Genomic DNA, 25,784 nt, shown 5'->3' with positions numbered 1-25,784 from the left:
GTCACATCAGTCACCTTACAAACACTTACACAGTACATCTTGACAGTCTGCAAGTCCAGACTTTGTCCTGTAGGATCCAGATGTTCAGGAGACATTTCACTAGCTCCTATGTGCCTGTCTTATGCTGGAAGAGGGTGGTAAGATTTGGATCCTTGCCTGAGACAGCTGACATTCAAAAACTGATGAGCTCTCTGAAATGTACCAGTTAAATGCCAGTTTAAGTGGATTTTATGATGCAGGTCAGTGGAAGAGGGCTTGCAAAGGTAGATACACGTGTTAACAGTAGTTGTCTATCTCTTGATGGCTGCACTTGGGCACTTTTTTCCGCCCCTTAGTGTGATTTGTATTCTCAAGATTTTGAGTAATGAATATTTATTGCATTTGTAATAAGGAAGAAAACAAGTTCATTTTTTTTTTATTTAAAAACTTATTGTCATTAGCCAGGCCTCTAAAGCAGATTCCCAGACTTACCCATCTTCTGTTAATTTGTTTTGAATTATACTAAGATGAAAAAACCTGTTTTTAATGAATGCTTATAAATAGTAGGTGGCACCTCAATGGGAAAATGCTAATACATTCAGGTGGAATACATTACAAGTGGAAGCATAAAACTTTTGCTTCCTTGAGCGCCATATTTTCTGACTTCTTCCAAAGGAGAAAAAGCATGCTTTTTAACTTTTAAAAATAAGTGAAAACTTCCTGAGCAACCGGCACTGAACCTGAAGGTCTTAAAAATTGCTGCTTTATAAATATGTCGTAATTTTCCCTGCCTGTCTGCACCCCCCCCTCAGGAGCCTCGAGGAAGCAGAGCAGTAACCCTTTTTGGCTCAGGAGCAGTTTCATCACTTCTGTCCTCTCCCCACCTTCATAGATTTTCGAGTCAAGAGTTGAATTTAAGATTTTCAGCCCTTTCGTTGATGTGTCAGACTGACTTTGTCTCGTAATTGCCGTTACCAATAAATAAAGCATGTTCACTATCCTTATAACCACAACACCGGAAAGTCAGTAGCCTTTAGACTACGAAGGCCTGTGGTTATATTAGGTTGATCCATCTTAACCATTTAAACCTGAGGTGATACAAAAAATATAGAGGTTGTTTTTTAAAATTCTGGTTTTTATAGCTACTTCTGGTTCTAGTCTTTACTCCTATATCTATAATATTTTAAAACCTATTCCCCTTTTTGGTAAGTAAAAATATCTCATGCTCTTCCTGTACTTTGTGTTCTAAAAGTGATAGGTGGTGGTTCTCTAAAATGCCGGTATTAAATAATTTCCCCCAAACTCCCCTCTTCTCTGACTCTTTAGGACTCTCTGTAAAGAAAGATTATGGCAGTGGTTATAAGCTTCCATCTAAGAGAGAAATTGGACACTCACTGGAGTGCCTCAAAGTTTTATGAGTGGCGATCGTGTTGCCTGAGTTTTCGGCATTAATGGTAGACCTGTGGTACCCGGCTGCGTCACAGTCCCCACCCTGGGAGCTTGTTCAATCACAGATTGCTGCCTTCCGCCTCCAGAGTTTCTGATTCAGGGGTGGGGCCCAGAACACGCGTTTCTGCCATCTCCTGGGAGATGCTGCTGCTCTGGGGACGACGCTTGGAGAACCACTGTTGCAGAAGATGGAAAAAGAAAGTAAGAACCTGGGTTCTGTCCTCGATTCCTCCCCAGCCTCTGTGGACTGTAAATTGGGTGGGCCGCGCTACCACGCCCTGTGCAGTCAGTGTTGTTTCTTGCTTAAAGGGCTCTTCTGTCTAATTGGGTTCAAGTGATGCTGAAAGTCAAGAGATTGGTAAATTCTCAAAAGCTGTTTAGTTTCTCATCAACTTGTGGTTTTCAGTAACTTTGCAGTGCCCTATTGATTGGTCATTTGTATTGTGTGCACAATGACTTGACACTGGTGGGGTCACTGGTGGTGAGGTGACTGGCCGGTTAGCCGGAAAGCATGCCTACGATTTTGTATGTCATTGTGGTTCACAGTAGTCAGTCCACATTTATTTGCTTTGTATCAGATGTTCCCAAAGTGCCTGTGTAATGATAAGAATTTTTAGTTCACTGGGGGGGATTACTGTATAAAATACTCTTGTTTGTAATTATTTTATAATTCAGATAATCTGATCTTTGTGTAAATCCAGTTTTTATCTTATTCGTGTGCTGTGCACCTGCACTTAATTTTGATGACTTTGAATTTCATCACAGTGAACTTTCCTCTTTGCCCACTTAGACGCCTCAAAGGAGTGAAATAGAACCAAATATAATTGCTAAAAATAGAATATAATTGAAAATTAACGGGATAGTAACAGAGCAGATTAGGCCCAAATAAAGAAAGAATAGTGACCTGAAGCCAAAGAAAGAAGAGCTTGAGAAAAGAATGGGGATAGTCCTCAAGTGGAGAAACCGCCCTTGGAATAATTAAATTGATTGTTCTAGGACTGACATATGGATGAAGGCAGAGGTGTACACCGCCTTAGAAAGGAGCCTCATGATTGAGAGGCTGGCTGTGTGCACGCCACTTGCCTGTGCACTCTAGGAAGAACAGTGCAGGAAAATACTGTGAAGTCCTTGTTGGCATTTACACCATTCAGAGTCTTTTTGTTGGATCCATAAACAGCATATGCTCTTAGTTATGGAATACTATTCATTTTCACTGGCTGTGGGTAACGTTAGATTATCATCATACGTAAATATCAAAGGATATTTACAGGAAATTTTAAGTGTGCTACCAAAAATTGAAAGCATGTTTCTTTTCATTTAACAGTCTCTCTCCAGAACTTATAAACCCTGTAAGTGAACAATGCATGCACATTTTCCTACTCTCAAACAGTTTATCATTTAATGGGGGGGAACAGACACTTTCATCTCTTCAGTTTAGTTTAGTTGCTGTGGCAGAAGTATGTGCAGTGTACAGTGATGGCAAAGTATTTGGAGTCATGAATTGATGTCAATAAAGAGGCCACAGTTGGAAAATTTTATGTAAAAAAAAATAAATACTAGCTAAATACTCCAACATACGTTAGTCCTAATGTGGAAGAGGATCATTTCTCTCCTTGAGTAGAGTAGGGAGTGGTGTCAAATAAATGAAGATGGTTCCAGTTTGAGGTCTCTTTTTAAAGAGTTCTTCCTTATAATGACTGCCCTTGCAGGCTGGGAAGTACATTTCAAAGAAGGCGTACGTTTCCAGTCTCCCTGTCGTGATCTGATATTTTATCTGGGGCTGGTCACACTCAGCCGCTTTCAGGAGCCAGTGAGCACCACGTGCAGAGTCTGTTTCTCTGGCATGGCTCGTTCTAAATCCCTGTGGCCTTGGACGTAGTGTCTCGGAATGGTTAAAACAGATCTGCTCCTTTTGATTTGCAGCTTAGTGGTTTAGTTAAAATGTTTGGAGTATTTTCTGTGCCTGGTTGGAAACATCCAGAGTTCATTCTAGATTGGAGATTCCCAGCTGGTGAGCTTTCAGGGGATCTTTAGATCTAAATGAGCAAAAACATTGTCACAGACTGTGTATCGTACTTCTTCACAGGTGCAGTTAAAATTCACAGTTGTTTTAAAAATATATGTAAATTATTAATAAAACATGGATACATTTAAAAATGCTAATGACTTCATAGTATCTTTTTGGTATTAAGTATTTCTAATGAATTGTACTTTTGTATAATTACTATTGTTTATGGGGCAACGTGTATGTAATGAATTAATTTTGAGGTTGTTGGCATTCCTCTATGATTCATGGTAGCTGTGACATAAAAGCCCATTTCCCTTATTACTGTTTGATTTCCCTTGAGTTTTACATTTAGAAGAGAAATTCTGTTGTGTCTTCTATTAGAGATGCAGTGAATGAGTGAAATCAGTTTTGTGTGATGATGAAGTTTATTTCAATGCAGTAGTGGTGGTATGGCATGGAGATTGGGAGTCTGGGATCAAATCCAGCCACGTTACTTTGGAAAGTTACTTAGTGCTTCACTTTTCTCATCTGCAAAATATAAGTAATAATATGAACTTGAGTGTGAATTCCATTGCACAATCCCGATGGGCAAAAAAAATAGAACTTTATTTTTCTGTAATAATTTACAACAGCTTCTGTCCCCATCCTGCTGGGAAGTGGACCTGTATGTTCATTTCGCAGGCAGCCTCCTCTTGCCCAGGGTTAGGTTTGCTTTGAGGGCAGAGAGAGTTACATCATGCCCCGGGGGCGCACCCCGGCTAGCCCTCAGTCCCTCTGCACAGAGGTGTTGCTTGCTCCTGTGGTCCTCACCCCTCGGTGTGGTGGTTCCCTCCTCCACTGCTTCCTTGCTGTCCCCATGCCCTGGAGGGACCCGCATCTCTGCAGCGCTGGAGAGACTTTCTACCCTGATGCAGTCAAGCGCTATTTTCCCTCCAGTCCACTTGTTTCATTGCGGTCTGGCACCAGGGGGTGATGGTTCTCTCTCCAAGTCTCACCACTGTCTCTAGACTCTTCTGTGTACTCCCCACTCTCTTTTCCGCAGCCCAGGTCATCTTTTCCAGGCTTTGAGGGTGGAGGCGGGGGTGGGAGAAACGAGGCGAGGCTTTGTCTCTCCTTTGCAGCATTTCTCACAGATGTTTCCCACTGAAGCTCAGAGTCCTTCTCTTCTGAGGGCCTTGGGACCCACAGCTGGGCAGACTGTGTTGTCCTGCTGCATCGTATCCCTCTCCTGAGGCAGGGGCCCAGGGGGCACTGCTGGTGTGGGTCAGGGTTGGGGGTGGGGGAGGGATAAGGGAAAAAAAGCCCTAAAGGTGAAAAAACGACATTTCAAAAATACTGTCTGTACCACATTATCTCAAGAATTAAGTAAAAATTTATGGAAAGGGCTTACCAAAGGATAGTTGTTATGGTTGGGTAATCTTATTCAAATTATTGTAAAAATAAACTGTCAACTAGGATCTGATAGACGCCAAGGTCTACGTCTGCCTTAACTGTATTCCGGGAGCTGAACCAAGTGTTTCTGGTTTCCAGTTACTCTTGTGGAGGTGATGAACTTTTCTGTCTGCTTCTTCTTTATCCAAAACTTTGTTAACCCACTTTCCCGTTGTCTGGGTTTCTGGCAATTTGAGTTTGGTTCTTTTTATCACTGCCTCAGTGTGCCTTGTTAATTCTGGTAAACTACCTTTCAGACATCCAGACGAGATAAAAACATTCCAAAAACAGTGTTGGAGGCATAGAAGACATACGTATGAATGAGGTTCTGAAGCACGTTGGCATTGCTAGAAAATCTGATGTGATACCACTGCGTGTGTTCAGCAGATCCGTTCACTAAGTTCACAGAGAGCAGCTCTCATTGGATCCTCACAGTGTGCCATCATCATGTTATTTTGTTCCTTCAGTAAATTGTTGAGCATCTACTATGGGACAGAAACTGCTGAAGCATTAGGAGCACAGCATTAAAGAAAATAGTCTTAGATCCCTGTACTCAGGCAAAACTCCCTGCTCGCAGGGCCCTTGTAAGTCTAGTGAAGGAGCTGGCAATAAACAGGGTCATAAGGAGAAAAAGAAGGTGAGGAGAAAAACACAGCTGGGAAGGAGGAGAGAACGTGTGACGGGGTGTGTGCTGCTTGCATGCGCACAATGCTAGATGGGGTGACCGGTCACTGGGAAGGTGACCCTCAACTCAAGGCCTGAAGAAGGGAGGGAGCTCGCCATTTGGACCTCTAATGAAAGAGCATTGCCCTCAGGCGGGAGCATGCCTAGAAGTCAGTGTGGCTGCGCAGAGTGGAGCTGGAGGGAGCCCCCAGGAAGAGTGGCATCGTCCCCCAGGTCCTAGAGTTGTGGGGGATGAGGGCTTGGCATTTGTTCTGAATGAGATTTGAAACCACTAGGTTTCAACAGACCTAAGATGACTTTTTCCTTTCTTTCTTGTTTTTTTTTTTTTAAAGAGTTGAGCTTGCCTTTATTGACCAAAGCTAACTTCAGGGAGTTAACTCTCTGTTATTTTTATATTGAAGTTGAGTCTTACTTTATCCCTTCTTGAAGCTTAATTGATTGGATCTAGTTAAAGTCACTCTAGGAAAATCCTGTGCTCCATTTAAGCCAGTGAGTGAGAAAGCTACAGAACGATTGATAGGTTATCCTTTTATATAGGAGGAATCTCCCAGTCAAGTCAGTTGAAAAGAATTTTTAAATGAAATTTAAAAAATCTCTAACATACTGAATTTTAGGTTCTGTCTGACAGAAAGTTTCAGATCGTGTCACCTGGATATACTGAAAGTAAATACAGACACCCATCAGACCATTTGCCCCTTTGGGCTGTAAAATAGTGGGATTGACTGTCATCATCCTATTGACTTGACTGGTGTTCGTCTGGACTGTAAGTAAAATATGTCCAAACTGGCAGATTTTGAGCAGATATAAAAGTATTTATAACCAGTTACAGCCCACTACGTTCCTTTCCTAATTGGACTCGCTGCTGAAGCAGTTTCTTGAGTAAACTTTCTGAAGCCTCAGCAATTTCGAGAACAGCAGTGTAAGAAAGCAACCGGAACACTGAGAATGGGGTCAGAATGTTCTCACGGGCTTAGAAGAAATGGCATCAACCTGGCTTAGGATTTTCAGATTCCATGCATCTTCATTTTCCTGGTTCCATTAAGTGATTTTTTTTTGGTATGAAATATATTACTGAAATTTCATACTATTTGCGCTTAAGAACTCCATGCCTGTGAGTTTTTAGGGTATTATCTAAACAATTTGGCATGATTCAGTATTCTTTATTTTAACTTTTTATTTATAAAATTTCCAAACGTAGGCAAAAATAGAATATGTGGTGAACCCACTGTTTACTCATTGTCAGCCCCAGCAATTAACAACTCCTGGCCAAACTTGTTTCCTCTAAACTTCCTTCCTCCTTTTCCCCTTCCTTTGTTATTTTGAAGCAAATTTCACGCATACTATTTCATGATAAATATTTCTGTATGTACCTCCCAAAATAAGACTTTTTAAGAACACAGTAATTCCTATCACATTTAAAAATTAAGAATAAATCCTTAATATCTTGAAATCTCCAGTCTGATGGTATATGGTGTAAACATATTCGTAAATTAATAGTTTGCTGTATTTTTGTGGCTTGATATGCGTTAAGGTAAGGACAGTGCCATCTAGTTCGGCCAGATGCTTTGGTGATGTTACTTAAAACTGTCATTGCTTGGCATTTGTATGAATCTGCCAGTGTTCATTTAGAACAGATTTTGCCATCGGTAGAGTGGCTACAGCTAACATCCCCAGAGGTTTTAGGATGTGTTATGTTGCTGTCCGCTTGTCATCTCACTGCACTTAACACAATCCTCAGCAGACGAGGCGCTCCTAAGCCGGCAACAGGAGGATGCTTAGAACTAGAGGTGAAGAGAATGGGATTATTTGCATCTGTTACATCAGAGGTGACCAAGACATGGCCTGACCTTTCACCTCCAGATGTTAACTGTAGTTGGCTAAAAAGTTGATGAAAATAACAATTGAAAAGGAAATACCATCTTATTTTAATTTGAAGTACATAAATATCCATTTATTCACCAATCCTTTGATGGAAAGCCAAGGTCTTGTCTTTGATTCTGTTCCTCTGATTGGAGTTGTAAGTGATCCATCGTGAATGATAGAATGCATTGCCTCTGGCTTCCATTTTTACTTTCTTTTAAAGAGCTTAGAGAATTTAAAAACAGTTTCAAAGCATTGTGAATACAGAATCTTAGATTATAAAAATTCTTTCCCATATGTCTTAACTGTTGTCTCAACTACACTGAACTTTGACAGTAAACTTTTCAGCAACTTATGTTTTATCAAGGCTCCTGAAAACATTCAACTTAATTTTCTTAGAAACAATTACTCTTTTCCACTCTCGTTTCATTAGCTTATGTAATAATTCAATTGCTTGGCTACAACTATAAGTACAACTGACATAAACGAGTTTGAGAACCATCTTGGTAATCATGTGATGATTCAACTGGTGGGATGAGAGTTGCCGCTGGATATTAGACAGTGGCTAAATGAAGAGTTCAACATGCCACGTGTTTTATACAGAGCTCAGAGAGCGTCAGTAATTGGGTAGATTGGCCACGTGCCATACAGGCTGCATGGTACTCTCCTATTTATGCGTCAGATTGTTGTGATTTGTGGCTAGTTCCCTGGGATTGCTTAGGTTAGAGTCTGGTTCTCGCAGGCCCCTCAGGCTTTGAGGAGAGTTGATGATGGGTGATGAATTCAGTATTCTTTCCTCACTATTTTAACTTGATCAACTGCTTTAGTAAATCGCTATCCTTGTGCCATATCATGATTTAAACAGTTATCTAAAAAACAGCAAAATGTAGTTTACTTAAGTAATCTATCATTTTTCTGTTTTACAAAGGAAAATGGGATCATAGCTCTTTAAATTTAGAGGCTCCTACAAGGATGGGGAGCTTAATAGTTACAGTATCTGCAGTAGTCTTTCCTTCTACCCTAGAAGTAGGGGAAGACTTCCTCCTATGAAAAGATAGATTCTGCTGGTGGCGATGGGACACAATCTTTCTTGGCATTTCAATTTAGCCTATTTTCAGTGCTTATTTATAATTTGAAACTAAATGAACTAGGTTTATCATGGAGGATATAAAAGAAGACAGACATGGTCTCTGTCCTTGAGGCCTTCGTGATTTTAGTGTTTTAAAAAACAGCTATACAAGACCACATTCGATAGGAAGATGAAAGATACTGACCAAGTTGTTAAGGCTCAGGATACCCTCTCCCCTACTTTCTCGGATTTGTTCCCTCGCTGCCAACACCTCCTTCCCTGCCCACAGATAAGATCTCTGCCCACTGTGCTGCCATTCTCCTGGTGCAGTCTCTCTGTTACACCACATTCTTTTGTAACTTTGTCTCTTTTCCCATCAGCCTTTGAGGGCAATGGCTCTTCCTTGCTTGTTTTCCTATCCTCGTAGAGTGATCAGTAGTAGACACTCAGTAGACGAGTTTTCGAGTAGGAGCTGGGAGCCACCTGGTATCCTGGAAAGGCCCAGGCTCTACCACGAGACAGTCCTGGGTTGCAGCCTCAGCTTCACTGCTTTCTAGCTCTGTGATCGTAGGCAAATTAGTCACTCTGGGCTATGGTTCCTCATCTGTAATTATGCCAGAGCCTATCATATCCTTTGGAGGGATGTTAAACTTCTTATAATGTGCAGGAGAGTTCCAAAAGAAAGAATATAAAAAACTGTCCTCCTGTTGCCTTGATGTGAATTGTGTCACCGTGAGAAACATTGGCCCAGGCTCATCAGGCCTAGGTCTGTCCCCAGAGCTGGACGTGGGGTTACCTTACCTGACTCACCAGAGGGAGGGATGAAAACCTGAACAAGATGGGGGTGGGGGTCCAGTAAAGGGGGAAGAGGAGGGCATGAATGTGTGAGCATCTACACTGTGGCTGCCAATGGTGGCTTCCTGGGTGGGAGAAGAGAGTGCTGTGGGAGGGGGTTTGGTGTTGTGGAGGAGGAGATGGGGTTAGATTTTTAGGGTAGGGTTAGATTTTGGGCGATCTTGCCAGGGAAATGAATCTGAACTTGATCCTAGGTAAGAAGTTATTGATGTGTGTTTCTCAAGAGAGCCTCCAGCAGCAGTGTGCGGAGTTGACTGGAAGAGAGGAGAGGTGGCCGGAAGATCAGTTCAGGGGCCAGGATGGCTCCAGGGTAGCTGACATCACAGAAGCTGGAGGGCAAGGAACTGGATTAAAATTCCAGTTTTTCCATTTGTCGGTCCTTCTACCTCAAGGCAGGTTAGTCGAGGTGTGTAATTGGTTTGAGCTACTGTTTCTCCTGTAAAACTGAGTAACGCCAGGGGCTGGCCCCGTGGCCGAGTGGTTAAGTTCGAGCACTCCGCCGCAGGCGGCCCAGTGTTTCGTTGGTTCGAATCCTGGGTGCCGACATGGCACCGCTCATCAGACCACGCTGAGGCAGCGTCTCACCTGCCACAACTAGAAGAACCCACAACGAAGAATACACAACTATGTACCGGGGGGCTTTGGGGAGAAAAAGGAAAAAATAAAATCTTTAAAAAAAAAAACAAAAAAAACCTGAGTAACGCCACCATCCCAGGGTTGTTTTGAAAATAAGTCTGGACCTGGGTGAAGTGCCTCATGCCTAGAGACGTTAGTTCATCCTCCCTCACTTTCCTCATCTGCTCGGATTTCCCTTTTTGTGCTGTTTGTTAGTTTGCGGGAAGGGTCAACTGGAAGAGGAAAAGAGGGTGCTGGCGAAAACCTGGGCAGAGGCACGTTTCGTGCCCCTTAGAAGGTGTGTAGTTAGGCCGCCACCAAGGAGCTCTTCCAGCTTCTCAGTCTTCACACGTGACGAATCCCTCATTCGGTAATCTTTGCCCCTCTCTTGGTTGCTGTTTGGTCTAAATCTCTTCATCTGAACCACCGTGATTCATTCTTCCGTCTTTGGAACAATAAACTTAGCCGCTCAAATTGTGTTTTGTTTTGTGACTTACTTCTCTCTGGCAGTCCTGTTTTACTAGATCTTGAACCTTACACCTGTGATACAGTTAATCCAGCTGTAGTTCTGTGGTGAGTTTTATATCAACTGTGAGAATCTAGAAGAGGAATCGCCCTAAGGAGGAACCGCTGTTAAAAATAAATCACAGTTAAGAGTGCTGGCGTTCCTCCAAGTGTGAGTTCGAAGCTGACACCCGTATTCCTCATGTAACCCAGTTGTATGTGTATTTATGTCGATGACCTTAAAGAGAAACAACATTTTGAGTAGTTTAATTTTAAACATCTGTACATTTCACTTTAGTGGTGTTCTTTAGATACATTAATGTAAGATATTTAACTTACATTCTTTAAACAGGCCCAAAGGGCCTTGCAGGTCATGTAGTCTAACCCCATCATTTTTCATGTGTGAAAGCTGAGGCCTCGGAAATAAATATCCAATGGCTTTTACCTTCTGCAGTAATTCATGGTTATGATGGAGACCCTGAGGCATTAAGAAGAATCTTTTCTTGATGAATTATACTTTCAGTGTAATCTTTTTTTGAAACCAGGTAAATGTGTGATACTTAGAAAAGAAGGACCATGAAAAATGGTTAATCATATATTCTTGAGGAGTTTTCTAAGTAAAGAAAAATTTGTTTTTAATTTCCTCCCTGTTGATTATTGAGCTTTAGGACAGAGACGGCAAACAGGCTGCCAGGAGGGCAGTGCTGAGAAGGGCTGAAGCCAGGTACAAACTGTGCTCATAGATGAGTGGTTCTAGCCGGGCCCAGGAATCGGGGCGCCCACCTAACATGTTACACATCTTCTCTTCTGGTTTTAGTAGTGCTTCATTCCTGTGACTTATTTTTTCAGTATATTTTATTCATGGGTTAAATAAATAATGTCCCCTTTTTTCTCCTCAATGCTAGTTGATTTGCATAGACACAGCAGGGAAGCCCTGCTAAAAATAAGGTGTTAATTTTAAATACTCTTTTTTGTAAAAGTACCTTTGTCTTGTTTGACCTCTGACTTGTGTTTTTCCACTTAGCTTTACCCAGCGCGCTTTATCCAGGCTTTGCGGTGGCTGTCCCTCTTGCCATGCCTAGCCTCGGGCCTCCCCTATCCCTGCTCTTCACAAGCCGGCTTTTCAGAGTGACCTTCCCAGCCACATTATTTAATGTGGCCCTCCACCAGCCGCTTACTTATCACATCACTCACTCATTTCTTTAGTCGCACCTGCCACCGCCTGGAATTACCTTGCATGTCGAGCGGCTGTCTCCTCCTAAAACCAGCGCTTCTGAGGGAGGTAGACACCTTGCTATGCTTTTCACCACTGTACCACCTCGGATGGAGCCGGCAGGAGTGACCGCCTTCCATATTTGTTGACAAAATGAATGCCTGTCCACCACCCAGCTTCAGTCTGGTATCTGGCGTCAGCCTCAGCAGCCACAGAGCATCCGTGAGAATGCAGACTTTTGAAATTCCTGCTGATGGCTTTAAACAGGAAAGCCTAGGATATTGGGGGGAAATTCCTCCCCAGAATCATGGTAGGGATTTAGGAAAAGTATAATTAATAAATGTTTGGGGGGCCGGCTCCGTGGCCGAGTGGTTAAGTTCTCGCGCTCCGCTGCAGTGGCCCAGGGTTCGGATCCTGGGCGTGGACATGGCACTGCTTGTCAGGCCACGTTGAGGCGGCGTCCCACATCCCACAACTAGAAGGACCTGCAACTAAGATATACAACTGTGTACAGGGGGGGTTTGGGGAGATAAAGCAGGAAAAAAAAAAAAGATTGGCAACAGTTGTTAGCCGAGGTGCCAATCTTTGGGGGAAAAAAAAAAGGAAGATTGGCAACAGTTGTTAGCCCAGGTGCCAATCTTTAAAAAAAAAAATGTTTGGGATAAGCATTGGCATTTTGGAAAATGAAGTTTACTTTGTAAACCTGAGAGACTTAGGTTGCCTGTTAAAGCATTGGTTTTTGGTTCTTTTAGCTGGGGCGTTAAACCTAGACTAAAGAAAATTTTTCATCTCAAGAAAATGGCACTTTCTATTATTTCAAAATTGAAACAGCAAGATGAAATTTACTTGGAAATGGAGTGAATTCATTAGCTTGAATGCCTAAGCACCTGTTAGGTAGTGGCTACCGTGCTGGGTGGTGAAGAGATTAATCGTTCATTCAATCAGTCATTCATTCATTTGAGTGACTGCTGTGTCGGGTACTGGGCTGGACAAGATAGAGAAGTAACTTAGAATTTAGTAGAGAGTGCACCACAAGTAAACAAGCAAAACTAATAGCGTAAATACGACGATGGGGGAACATAGCGTAGGCCCAAAGGCAGTCTGCAGGAGAGACGCTCACCAGGTTTGGAGGTCCCAGATTGCTTCCCACAGTGAAATCTAAGCTGGGACCCGAGAGATGAGGAGGATTTGGTCAGGCAAAGAAGGAAGAAGGGATGTACGGGTTTGGGATCCATCAGTATAAAGATGGCCACTGAAGTTGTCAGGGCGCCTGTGATCCAGGGAGAGTGTATCAAGAGCATTTATAGGGTGGCCTGTCTCCACAAAGCAGCCTGAGAAAGGACAGGAGACAGACGGGGGAGGAAAAGCAGAAGAGGGCGGGGGCGGCAAAGCCAAGGGAGGAGAGTGCTCCAAGAAGGACGAAGTGGACAGCAGTGTCCAGTGCAGCGAGGGGGTGAAGCGAGCTGAGGGCCAGCAGGCTCCCCTGGCTTTCTTAGGAAGGGGGCTGGTGTCCTTGGCCAGAGCCGTTCCGTTGTGTGACTGGGGCGGAGCTGGGCCACTGTGGGTCCCAGGCGAGGAGCAGATGAGGTAGACACGATGACCGTGGCCAGCTTTTCTCACATTTCCGTTCCTTAGAGTAAGAGAAAGCATGGGGCACAGCGGTCTTTGGGGTTGGGGAGGACTTTTTCTTTGTAAAGATGTGGATGGTTTAAATGCTGATGGGAAGAAGAGTGCAGAGAAGTTTAAAATCCTGGATAGTGAGAAAGCCTCGCGGGCTGAGTGGTCCCTCTGTCACTGAGTGGGTGCGTGCAGGTTACCTTCCTGCTTTGCTGAGGGAGTTTTCTCATGGCGTGTCCTTCCTTTCTTTCTTTCCTTTTTTTTTTTTTTTTTTTGCTGTTTTGAAGTTAGAGCTAAGGTCGTGTGCGTACATGTGACCCCCAAAAGTGCCCTCAAGCAAAAGTTTGGAAGTGGTTTTTTAGCGTTAAGCTCATCTGTTTCATAATGCTTGGTGATTGTAGATTTAAAGTATTTTACTTTTGTTTTAAGGCTTCTGGCAGACCACTTTTGAGAGCATATGCTTGTTCCTATGGCTTGTCAACCCACAGGACTGCTGGCTGCTGGTGGCTGTGAATGTGTTTGAGTGTCCCAACTGTCAGCTACAGAAGGCTAAATCTGTAGAAGGAAGAAAAGTGCAATTAGGGTACAACCCCCCGCCCCCAACAATTGGGCATTTTTATTTATTTGTATGGTCTTCTAAAAATTGTGGTAAAATGTACATAACATAAAATTTACCATTTTAACCATTTTTTAGATGTACAATTCATTGACATTAAATATATTCACAATGTTGTCTAATCATCTCCTCTATTTCTATTTCTGGAACTTTTCATCATCCCAAATAGAAACTCTGTCTTGTTACTGATAACTCAGTATTCCCTGCCCCTAGCCCATGGTAACTTCTCCTCTACTTTCTGTCTCTGTGTGTTTCCTATTCTGAGTACCTCATACAAGGGGACTCATGCAATATTTGGCCTTTTATATCTGGCTTATTTCACTTAAAATGATATTTTCTAGGTTCATCTCTGTCTCAGCATGTATCAGACTTTCGTTCCTTTTTGTGGCTGACTAATATTCCGTTGTGTTTTGTTTATTCATCTCTTGGTGGACGTGTGAGCTGCGTCCACCTTTTGGCTCTTGTGAGTAGCGCTGCTGTCAACATGGGTGTACGAGGATCTGTTTGAGTGCCGGCTTTCAGTTCTTCTGAGTGTGTACCTAGGTGTACTCTGTACCTTATGGTAATTCCACATTTAACCTTTTGAGGAGCTGCCAGACTGTTTTCCACAGTGGCTGCATTGTTTTACATTCCTGTCAACCATTCACTTTGTTTTATTTCAGCTATTTTAAAAAGTATGTCCGAATTTTACAAATACTCTAAAAGAATAGTAGTTCGAACTATTTGAAGTGGAAATTAGTTTGAATTAATGAAATAGCTGAATTACCAAACATCGAAAACTGATTTATGTTAGGTTATAACTCTCAGAAGTCACAATCCTTTTTCACTCTGCCATATATCGCCCTGATTTCTGTGACTTCTGATTTCTTTATGGTGACATTCCATTATGCTAGACTATACTGAACCAGAGTTTGCAACCATACGGCTTTTTGGTTAACCAGGGCTGCAAGTATACCTCTGGTGTCACATAATAGTATGATAGAATACTATTTATGAAATTTTTGCTTAATTTTCTATTGTTCAATCTCATCCTTTTACCAATAATCATGAATTCATGATGCTATTTATTCAATAATTTCTCTCTATAATTTAGAAAAATAACGTCTATAAGCAACCTAATGTTACTAAGCAATAATTATTTCTAAGTAAATTATCCTTCATATTGTAGTTACTCAGTAGATTTTTGTTGAACAGATTCTAAACTTTGCTTAAGAACTAGCACCCAGCTTTAGTTGCTTTGGTCTGCATTGTATATATATCTTTTGAGTGAATACTTTTGTTTTAAGTGACCTGAGAAGCACGTAGGCTCTCGGTAAAGAAAACAAAACAAACTTTGAGCTATCTACAGTAGAAGATTACAGCCCTCCTTAGTTTCCTTGATTCTCATCAGGGTATTTTATTTTATTTTTTTTTTTTTTTGCTGGGGAAGATTCACCCTGAGCTAACATCTGTGCCAATCTTCCTCTGTTTTGTCTGTGGGTCGCTGATAAGTAGTGTAGGTCCATGCCCAGGAACCGAACCTGCACTGCTGAAGTGGAGCACGCCGAACTTAACCACTAGGCTATGGGGCTGGCCCCTCATTTAATTGTTGTGTTTGCATCCTTCCAGATGTTTCTAAGATACATTTATACACAAGCGTACACATAATTTTAATAAACAAGATCATACTGCTATTCTGTGACGTACTTTTGTCTTTCAAAATATATATCTTAAGAGCTCTTTGTACGTCATTATAGATTTACATTGGTCTTTTTAATTGCTATATCAATGTTTAATTAATTTAAAATGTTTAATTTTTAATGTGTATTATAATAACTAATTTAATGTTTAATGTTAACTTGCCACAGATGATAGAATTAGTAGACATTTCTGGGTCAGCTTCCATTGCTTCCTTCTCACCTCGTTGGGGGTCCCTTTTCCTGCCTGTAACTTTTGACTGGATGCCAGGCACAGTGAACTTTACCTTTTTGGGTGCTGGATAGTTGTGTATTTTCCAGAACATTCTTGAGCTGTTTTCTGGGATGCAGTTAAGTTGCTTGGAAACCGTTTGATCCTTTTGATGCTTGCCTTTCAGCTTTGAAGGTGAGGTCAGATTAGCCTTTCGCAGGGGCTGTTTTCTCCCAAATACCGAGAAGGGTACCTGACTGAATAATCTACTCAGGCCTCGTGGAGCACATGGCCTTCCACTGTGGCTGCTGGGAGCACCACCTCTGGGTGGACTTTGGAGGTGATTCTGTCCTCGGGCAGCTTTCCTGCACGCGTGTGCTGATCAGTACTCAGCTGCAGACTCAGAGGGAGGTCCCTCTGCAGATCTCCGAACAGTCTCTGCAGCTCTTTCCTCGCCCCTGCTCTGGTCAGGGGACCCTCGCCCTTTTGGCCTCTTGCGAACTCCCACCTTTGAGTCCGCAGCGCGTGGAGACTGACAGGCTTTGCCTGGGTTGCCCTCCCCGCACTGTGGCCTGCAGAAAGTTCTTGGGCTCACCCCGTTTCTCCCCCTCGCTCAAGGATCACTGTCCTGTACTGCCTGCTATCCATTGCCTGAAAACTCTTGTTTCGTAGATTTTAGTGTTTAAGTTGTTTAAAGTTTGATGCACCTGATTGTCCATGTTTTGGGAAGTTGAAGTTTGGCCCCTATTTATTATGAAATTTTTGTGTACTTTCTAAAGTATGTTCTATTAAATTGACCTTTTTCCAGGGCCAGTTATCTTCAGAAAAAAAGTGCCCAGATCTCCTCCTCCTCTCCTCACGGCTCACTCTTTCCCGTCTCTTGTGTAGCCGTTGAGGAGTGACGCCTGCCTGCCTGCCTGCGTTTCCGCACACATCCAGAGTCGGGTCGTACAGGCCTTCAGAGGGGCTGGACCTGCGTGCTCTTAGGCATCTGTTTGATGCAGTCGCCCGGCCAGCTGGCAGAGTGATTGGGTCCTGGAGAAAAAGCTGCCTCGCCTCCCTGTGCTGCCTGAGCCTGTGTCCTGATGCGGGCCCTGCAGCAGTACTCCCGTCTGTTTGCAGCTTTCCAGCGTTTTCCTCCTGCTTTTGAGTCTTCTGTCTCTTTGTACTTAAGGGGCATTTCTTATAGATAGTTTATAGTCAGGGTCTTGCTTTTTTAATCTAGTTGACAGTCTCTGTCTTTTAATTAGAGTGTTTGGACTATTTACATTTAATATAATTATTGATTTGATGTGGTTCAGGTGAACCGTCTTGCAGTTTGTTTTGTATTTGCCCCGTCTATCTTTTGTCCCCTTTTTTCCTTTTCCTGCCTTCTTTTAGATTATTTAATAGAATCACTTTTTATCTTCACCACTGGCTTATTAGCCATACAGTAGCACCCCCTTATCTGCACTTGCACTTTCCATGATTTCAGTTACCCACAGTCAACCAAAAATATTAAATAAAAAAATTCCAGAAATAAACAATTTATTAAGTTTTGAATTGTGATGAAATCTCTTGTGGTCCCACTCTGTTCCTGCCAGGATGTGAATCATCCGTTTGTCCAGCATATTTGTGCTGCCCACCCAGTAGTCACTTAGTAGGCATCTCAGTTATCAGATCACCTATTGCACTGTCACAGTGCTGGTGTTCCGTAATTTCCATGTGTGATCCTTGTTTTAATAATGACCCCAAAGCACAAGAGTAATGATGCTGGCGATTCGGATATGCCAAAGGGAAGCTGTAAAGTACTTCCTTTAAGTGAGAAGATGGAAGTTTCTGACTTAATAAGGAAAGGAAGGAATCGTATGCTGAGGTTGCTAAGGTCTACAGTAACTTTTATTGCAGTATATTATATAGTCATTCTATTGTATTATTAGTTGTTGTTGTTAATCTCGTACTGTGCCTAATTTATAAATTAAAGTTTATCATAGGTATGTATGTATAGGAAAAAACATAGTATATATAGGACTCGGTACTATCCATAGTTTTAGGCATCCACTGGGGGTCTTGGAATGTATCACCCTTGGATGAGGGGAGACACTGCACATAAATAGATGCATCTTCCATTTCTTTTCTTTTCTTTTTTTTTTAGTGAGGAAGATTGGCCCTGAGCTAACATCTGTTGCCAATCTTCCTTATTTTTTTTTTTTCTCCCCAAAGCCCTGGTAAATAGTTGTATATCCTAGTTGTAAGTCCTTCTGCTTCTTCTATGTGGGATGCTATTGCAGCATGGCTTGATGAGCAGTGTGTAGGTCTGTGCCCGGGATCCGAACCAGCAAACCCCAGGCCACCGAAGGGGAGAGCACGAACCCAACCACTATGCCACTGAGCCAGACCCACATGTTCTTTTTCTTTTACTTTCGTTCTTCCTTTTTCCCCCTCCCCCTCTTCTCCTCCCCATCCCCTTTCCTCTCTCTTCCTTTCTTTTCTTTCTATTATTGCCCTCGGGTTCACAGTATGCATTGGTGTCTTGACACATTCTAACTTTGAATAATACTATAGCACTTCATGTATAAGAACTCTGTGACAGGATACTTGTGTATTTCCCTCCTGTCCTTTGTGCTGTTTTTGTTGTACATTTTATTTCTCAACATTATAAACGCCACAATACTGTTGTTACTCTTGTTTTAACAATTATCTTTTTAAAGTCCATTATCTATTAGGGAAATTGAACAATGAGAATTATTTTTATATGGATCACATATAATTTCTGATACTCTTGTTTCTTTAGTGTAGATCCAGGTTTTCATCTAGTATGATTTTCCTTCTGGTTGAAGAGCTTCCTTTAACATTCCTTGTAGTCTTGGTTTGCTGGTGACAAATTCTCTCAGCTTTTGGTTGTCTGAAAGTGTATTTATATTGTCATTATCTTTCAAGGATGTTTTTACTGGCTATGGAATTCTAGGTTGATAGTTTTGGTTATTTTTCAGCACTTTAAAGATGGATTTTTAAATTTTTATTTATTTATTTTTTTGCTGAGGAAGATTTGCCCTGAGCTAACATCTGTGCTAATCTTCTTCTGTTTTGTAAATGAGTCGCCGCCACAGCATAGCTGCCACAACCTCAGCCGCTGAAGCAGAGTGCGCCAAACTTAACCACTAGGCCACAGGGCCAGCCCCTAAAGGTGGAGTTTTCCTTGTGTTGTTTGTGATGAGACGTCTGCAGTCATTCTTTGTTTCTTTGTGTGTCGTGTATCTTTGTATCATGTACTTTTGTATGTCAAAGGATTTTTTCCTTTGGCTGCTTTTAGGACTTTTCTCTTTATCGCCGATGTTCTGCAATTTAATTATGATGTCTGTTTGTGTGTTTTGTTGTATTTTGTTTTTTCTTTGTGAGATTTATTCAGCCTCTTGGATCTGTGAGTTATAGTTTTCATGAAATTGGAAAATTTTTGCCATTACATCTTCAAAAAGTTTTTTCTGTTCCACCTCCCCATCCTTCTGGGATTCCAATTACATGTATGTTAGACTGCTGATTACTGTCTCACAGGTCAGTGAGGCACTGCCCGTTGTTTTCAGCCTCTTTTATTCCTGCTAATAGTTTCTCTTGCTATTTCTTCAAGTTCACTGACCCTTTCTTCTGGAGCGTCTAATCATCTAAGTCCATCCAGTAAATTTTTTCATTTCCAAAATTGTGTTTTACAGCTGTAGTCGTTCCAATTGGTTCTTTTTTATAACATCCTTATTTTCCTTATTGTGATCATGTCTTCCTTGAAGTCCTTGAACATATTTATGTTAGCTGTTCTAAAATATCTGCCGGTTTGATTATGTCTGTCATTTCTTGGTCTGTTTCTGTTGACTGATGTTTTTATCCTGAGTTACGTTCTTCTGTTTCTTGGCTTGTCTCTTTATTTTTTATTGGCTACTAGACATTGTGTTGGCACGTTGTTAGTGTCTGGATTTTGTTGCCTTCCTTTAAACAGTGTTAAAGTGTGTTTTGGTAGGCAGTTAATTACCTGTGAATCAGTTCAAGTCTTTCAAGGCTTATTTCTGAGTTTTCTTAGAGTGAGTCTAGAGTAGCCTTATCCTGAGGCGCATTTAGCCCTCCCTGAGCCCTATTGGGATCTCGACCACGAATGCTTTGGGTGTTCAGTGAGGTTTCCCGCTCGGGCTACTCAGAACTCTGATGTCCTCCAGCTCTGCCTGCCCTCTGAGAATTGTTTCCCTCCAGCTTCTTTGCTTGGCCTTCAAGAGCCTCACCCTATTGTGTGCAGTTTAGCATTCCTGACCAGGCTCAGGTTGGCCTCTGTAGGTTTCTGTAGCTTGGTCTCAGAGCAGCTCCTTTCTGCTAGTCTGTCCTCAGGTTCCAGCTGCCCTAGCCTCCTGGGGTTCTGGTCTCTGTCTCTTCAACGTAGCAAGACCTGTGCTTTCTGCTCGGGGCTCTCTGCTTGGGTTCTTCTCCCAGCGTTTGGGTCAGAAAATGCCTCCAGGCAGGAAGCTGGAGCCATCACAGGGCTCCCCTTGTTTGTTTCACTTCTCAGGGTCCACTGCCCTGTTGCCCAATATCTAGAAACTCTGGTTTCATGTATTTTGTCCAGTTTTCCAGCTGTATATGGTAACAGGGCAAATCTGATACCAGCTACTCCATTGTCAGTGGCTTTCTATTTGCTTTTGGTTAATTTAGTTATTTTAACCACTTGATTTTGATGTATCACTTATTTAATGTACTAGTTTTTCTCCTCTCTTTTTACTTTATTTGGTCTGCACTGTAGCCTCTTTAGTTCTGCGTTTTAATAGTTTTCTCTTTGTAAGGCCCTCAGTTGATTCAGGTTGTACGAGGAAAATGATACTGAAGTTCTGGGGCACAAGTTTATTTTTTGCCGTCTTTGCATGTAATCAGTGTTTCACAGTTTATCTGCAGGGTCTCCCAAATAGCGATGCAGACTGCGCTCTAGCTTGGAACCCCGTTAGTGCCCAGCACACAGGTGAGCCCTCTGAGAATCTTTGTGTTGCTGGGGAAATACGGATTTAGGAGAAGCTTCAGTCCATGGAGGAACTTAAGGCACTGCGTGTAATAGAGTGTTTTGATAGGTACTCTGTGAAGACTGTTGCTCTTAACTCTATGAGATAAGGCATTTCTTTCTAAACAGAGTTGTTGGACTACTCAGTACAAAGTCATCAGTGTGGTAAAGGGCTTAAATAATACTTGCCAGTGGTCATTAGCATAAGACAAAAGGGACTAATAGTTAAAACGGGAATTGATTTTACAGGACAGTTTAATCTGGAGAAAGTTTTCAACCTCATGTGGAAAATAAATATTTCAAGGTAGTTTGTGCCATTTTGGAAACTATGCTGAGTTTGTTTTAAAGAGCTCGATGAAAATGTTGAAAATCTTCACCATATGGTCCCTGGCTATTGATTTTTTTTTTTGTGGCCTTAAAGTGCTAAAAATAAAGTATTGCCATTCTCTGTTTCTCAGGTCATGTTATGTTTCAGGTGCCCCTTTTTAAGTGAGCAGAGTACATTTGGGACAAGTTCACTTGTAATTTCTCCCAAAAAAAGGCCCTTGGGGTTTCGGATGAAACGGCCCTATATTTAGAGACAGACGTCTTTATGGTTTTTACCTTTGTTCTCAGGAACAGAGCATGGTATGTTGACATGGCTTTCTTCACTAAGGTTTTCATGCTTTTGATTATCTCTTCTGCTTTGTTTTTTGTTGCTGTTGGGAATATCGCCCCAATTATGGTTTTTTATTGTTATTGTTTACAGAAAAGCTGTTGATTTTTGCGAGTTTGTTTTAAGGTTGGTCTCCGTAAATATTTGTCATTCTGATGTTTCCCGAATGACTGGGGTTGGGGGACTCCCTGTGGGACTGTCCTCGGCTTTGCTGGGTCCTCCCCGCCTGTGCACGTGTGCCACACTTGGGGCTGGCGTGGGCCAGGGGCGACGGTTGACCCCCTCAGGTGGGTCTGGTTCTCGCACGATCTGGTGAAGTTGACTCCACCACCTGTTGTGGGAACAAGTAAGACAGTGCTCAGCTCTTTCCCTGGAACCCTGAAGCTAGTTCCAGAACTTTCAGCGGGCAGGAAAGAGGACTGTTAGGCAACAGTGTTTAGCACGTGCAGAGCGTGTGTCTAGTGTTCCGAAAACCCAAAGGTCGCGGTAGCTCACGTCTCCTGGCCTCTGGCTCTTACCGTCCTGAGTGCTTTGTAGCATGACTCCATTCATCGCTTGTGTCACGAGGCGCATGCACTCAGCCTGATCTTATTCTTGAGGAATTTGAAACAGAAACTTTAAGGAATTCGACCAAGTTTTACAAGGCTGGTCACTCGGCGGAGCTGGGAGCTGAACCCATGTGCTGTGGCTCCGGAGTGAGCTCAGAATCGCATGTGGCCAATAATTACATCTCCCCCGCTCCTGGGGGGAGTCAGAAACCGTCCACACAGAGTGCTGCGGGAGGGGACCATGTGCTGGGTGGGGGTGAGTTTTCTACCAGTTGTCTCCAAGGTTTGGGATTTGGGGACTTGGAGTACGGTTTGTTTTTCAACTTTCCTGTGTTTTTCCCCTGCAATGCACATGTTACAATCAGGGAAAACAATGAAGCTGTTTTAAGTGGGGCTGGAGGTGAGGCGATTTTCTTAGCACAGCTGAGTGAGTTTTCATGCGCTCGGCTCTGGAAGTTGCACAGGGATTAGTAACCTTGCAGCTGAGAGAAGAACAAGGTGGATATTCCAGTGGGACGAGTCCTAAGAGAATAAGACATGAAATGTAGGAGGGTGTGTGTACTTTGGTTCAGATTGGTTCAGCGTGTCTGTGCAAACGCATGATGTTTTCAAGGATACTTTTAGATCTGTCAGTGCTTGTGCCCTTTGGCAAGAGAAGAGAAACATTTTTAACTCTTGTTTTTTTAACTTCAGTCTATTACTGTTGTTGTGAAAGTGCATTTATGTATATATTTATGTACACTGAAAACAGCAGGACTCGGGATGAGAACCCCAGCAATATGGAGCCTTACAGACAGATTCTGTTTGCCTTCCCATCGTCTGTGGAGTTACACTTTGGGGCATTTTGCGCTTTGTTATAACCAGGAAAGCATTGTCTAATAAACTGGTATTTTCAACAGGGTTCTGAGCTGTTTTGGCAGAGATGTAAGACGGTGATTTCAATTTTTAGTTTTTTTGACTAGGCAGTAGGTTCATTAAAAAACACACACACACTAAAAAGGTACGAAAGGGATAACACTGAATGATTCTTCCGTTATTGGACTGTCTGTCCCTTCCCTCAGCCAGCCGTCTCCTCTCCCCAGAGGCAGTGTCACCAAGTTCTTTTCTGTCCTTACAGAGACATTCTGTGCGTGTACAAGCAAATGCATCTGCCCCCCTCCCAGGCTTTTTTTTGTGTGAAGAAGATTGGCCCTGCGCTCACGCCTGTTGCCCGTCTTCCTCTGTTTTGTGTGTGGGTCGCCACCACAGCATGGTTGACAAGTGGTGTAGGTCCGCACCAGGAATCCAGACCTGCAAACCCTGGGCGGCTGAAGCAGAGCATGTGAACTTGACCACTGCACCACAGGGCCAGCCCCACATTTTCCCTTTTTTTGTACATAAATGGTGTACTTTGTGGTGTTTTGTCATTTAATACATATACATTAGAGATAATTCCACATCCAAAAAATAAGCAAATACTTCTTTTTTCCTGGGGTGCCCATATTCCGTTTTTTGGAGGTACCCTTCTTTACCAGGCCAAAGCAGGCCCTCCTTGTGGGCTGTCTGGTCCTCTGCTTTGTAAGCAGTGCTGCAGCAAATGGCCTTGGATGTGTGTCGTTGCACGTACGTGAGCATTCCAGTAGTTCTAGTATTTCCCAGGGGTGGAATTTCTGAGTAAGGGAGTGTGCGTGTTTGTGACTTTGTTTGCAACAAATTGCACCATTGCCATCACGATATTATTATTGGAGTTTTGCTTTTGTTTTTTTTGTCAGCCTGATAGGTGAGAAATACTATTTGTTTAGTTTTGTAAGTGGGGTTCTACATTGTTAAGAGCCATTTTCCTTTTTCTCCTTACTGATTTGTGTTACCCTTTATAGAGTGGGGAACCAACCTTTAGACTGTGATGTGAATTGCATTTTTTTCCCCCAGTTTGTCATTTATTTCTTATCTTGTTTTTATTGGCTTTTGCCAGGCAAGGCAAGTATGTTTTATTTTGGGTGAAGAGAAATTTCTCCATCTCTCCCTTTTAAGGACTTTCGGGTTTTGTTTCATATTTGAAGTCCATCTCCACTGCAAGATTATTAAAAAGATTCTCCTAAGATTTCCTTTGGTACTTTTTATAGTTTCTTTAAAAGCCTTTTTATTGTGGAGGGGCTGGCCCCATGGCCAAATAGTTAAGTTCACGCGCTCTGCTTCAGTGGCCCAGGGTTTTGCCAGTTCAGATCCTGGGCGCAGACATGGCCCCACTCATCAAGCCATGCTGAGGCAGCGTCCCACATTGCCACAACTAGAAGGACCCACAACTGAGAAAAAAGACATAACTATGTACCAAGGGGGCTTTGGGGAGAAAAAGGAAAAATAAAATCTTTTAAAAAAGAAAAACCTTTTTATTGTGGAGAATGTCAAACATACTCAAAAGTAGAATAGCATAATGAAGCCTGTGTACCCATAACCCAAATTCAGCAACTGTTGACTCATCTCGTTTTGTCTAGAACCCGTCAACTTCCCGTGCTCTTGCATTTTTTCACTTCATCCATAAATATTTTAGTGTATATGTCTAAAGACGGGGGAGTCCTTTAAAAATATAAGCATAATATCATTTTGACACCTAAAAATTGAACACTTTTAGATGTTGCATAGCCCTTAAGTATTCAGATTTCCAACTGTCTCAAATATCATAATCTTGTTTGCAATTTGTTGGACTCACAATCCAAATAAAGTCTGTATGTTGCAGTCGTGATCCATGTAAGTCTCTAAATTTGTAGGTTCCCCTACTTGCTCTCTTTCTCCCCTCCACACCCGGGCTTGTTTTTCGAAAGATTTGGGATTTGTTTGTTAGAGAAAATGGGTTCTGTAATTTCCTACATCTGATTTTCTTATTGCATCTTCATTGCATAGTTTAACATATTCCTTTGTATTTGCTGTAAATTGGTACAAGGATCTAGAGGGTCAGTAAGGTTCAAATTCTTTTTTCTTTTCAAGTATATTTCAAAGCTGGCATCATATTCCATTAGAAGGCTAATATTTCCTGGTTGTCTTTTGGGTATACTATGCTCAGATGCAGTAAATTACTGGGGGTTGAAAAGTGATGTCCTAATTCGTCTGTTGCTTTTTCACGTGTATACCGCATTTTCTTGATCCATTCGTCTGTAAAGGACATTGAGGTTGTTTCCATGTCTTGGCCATTGTGAATGGTGCCGTAGTGAACCTGGGAGCGCTAACAGCTCTTCGAGACCCTCATCTCAATTCTTTTGGATAAATACCCAGAGGTAGAATTACTGCATCATATGATAGTTCTATTTTTAATATTTTGAGAACTCTATACTATTTTCCCTAGTGGCTGCACCATTTTGCATTAGCTGGAAGGTTTATAGAAAGAAAACCTTCTTAACTGCTACTTGATTAATTAGTGGTATAGTTTGTAAAGGAGAGGCAGAATAAATGCCTGATTTTTTTCACCTTTATTTACCAGTTTTCAAAATGAATTGGTCGCCTTGTATCCTACAGTGGTGCCCAATTAGCTCTGTCATTTGAACTCGTGGGTTGAAACAGATTTGATGTGTGCGGTCCTTATCCTTATGGATGCTCTGTTGTCAGTTAGTTGGACAGCAAGCTCCTCTGCAGGTTGGAGCCTGTGTCCTTTTGATGCAGCCGTAGTAGATTTTGCTGGTGTCTTTGATATCTGGTAAGTAAAGACGTTCCAGGCGCATCTTACATGTTGTGTATGGGTTTTCTTCTTGTTTTTTTCCCTAAAACCTGGAATCAATCATTTCTCTAAATAAATCTGATTCCTTTTAATGAAAAATGCTGTTT

The 25,784-nt window shown here is 42.2% G+C and overlaps 1 protein-coding gene across 3 annotated transcripts in view; it reads left to right on the top strand.

Annotated features, from left to right (window-relative positions):
• The first annotated feature begins 1,554 nt into the window (after positions 1–1,554).
• SNX9 (sorting nexin 9) overlaps positions 1,555–25,784 on the top strand; it is a 94,655-nt gene continuing 70,425 nt past the window's right edge. For all 3 annotated transcript variants that reach the window (XM_046668840.1, XM_046668839.1, XM_046668842.1), the window contains exon 1: positions 1,555–1,629. In XM_046668840.1, the coding sequence (XP_046524796.1) occupies positions 1,570–1,629 (60 nt within the window). In that variant the 5' untranslated portion in view covers positions 1,555–1,569. The remainder of the gene's footprint in view (positions 1,630–25,784) is intronic.

The sequence above is a fragment of the Equus quagga genome, chromosome 8 (assembly GCF_021613505.1).
Source record: "Equus quagga isolate Etosha38 chromosome 8, UCLA_HA_Equagga_1.0, whole genome shotgun sequence".
Taxonomy (NCBI): Eukaryota; Metazoa; Chordata; class Mammalia; order Perissodactyla; family Equidae; genus Equus; species Equus quagga.
The sequence above is the reverse complement of the archived record's forward strand: the minus strand, read 5'-3'. Positions and strand labels throughout refer to the sequence as shown.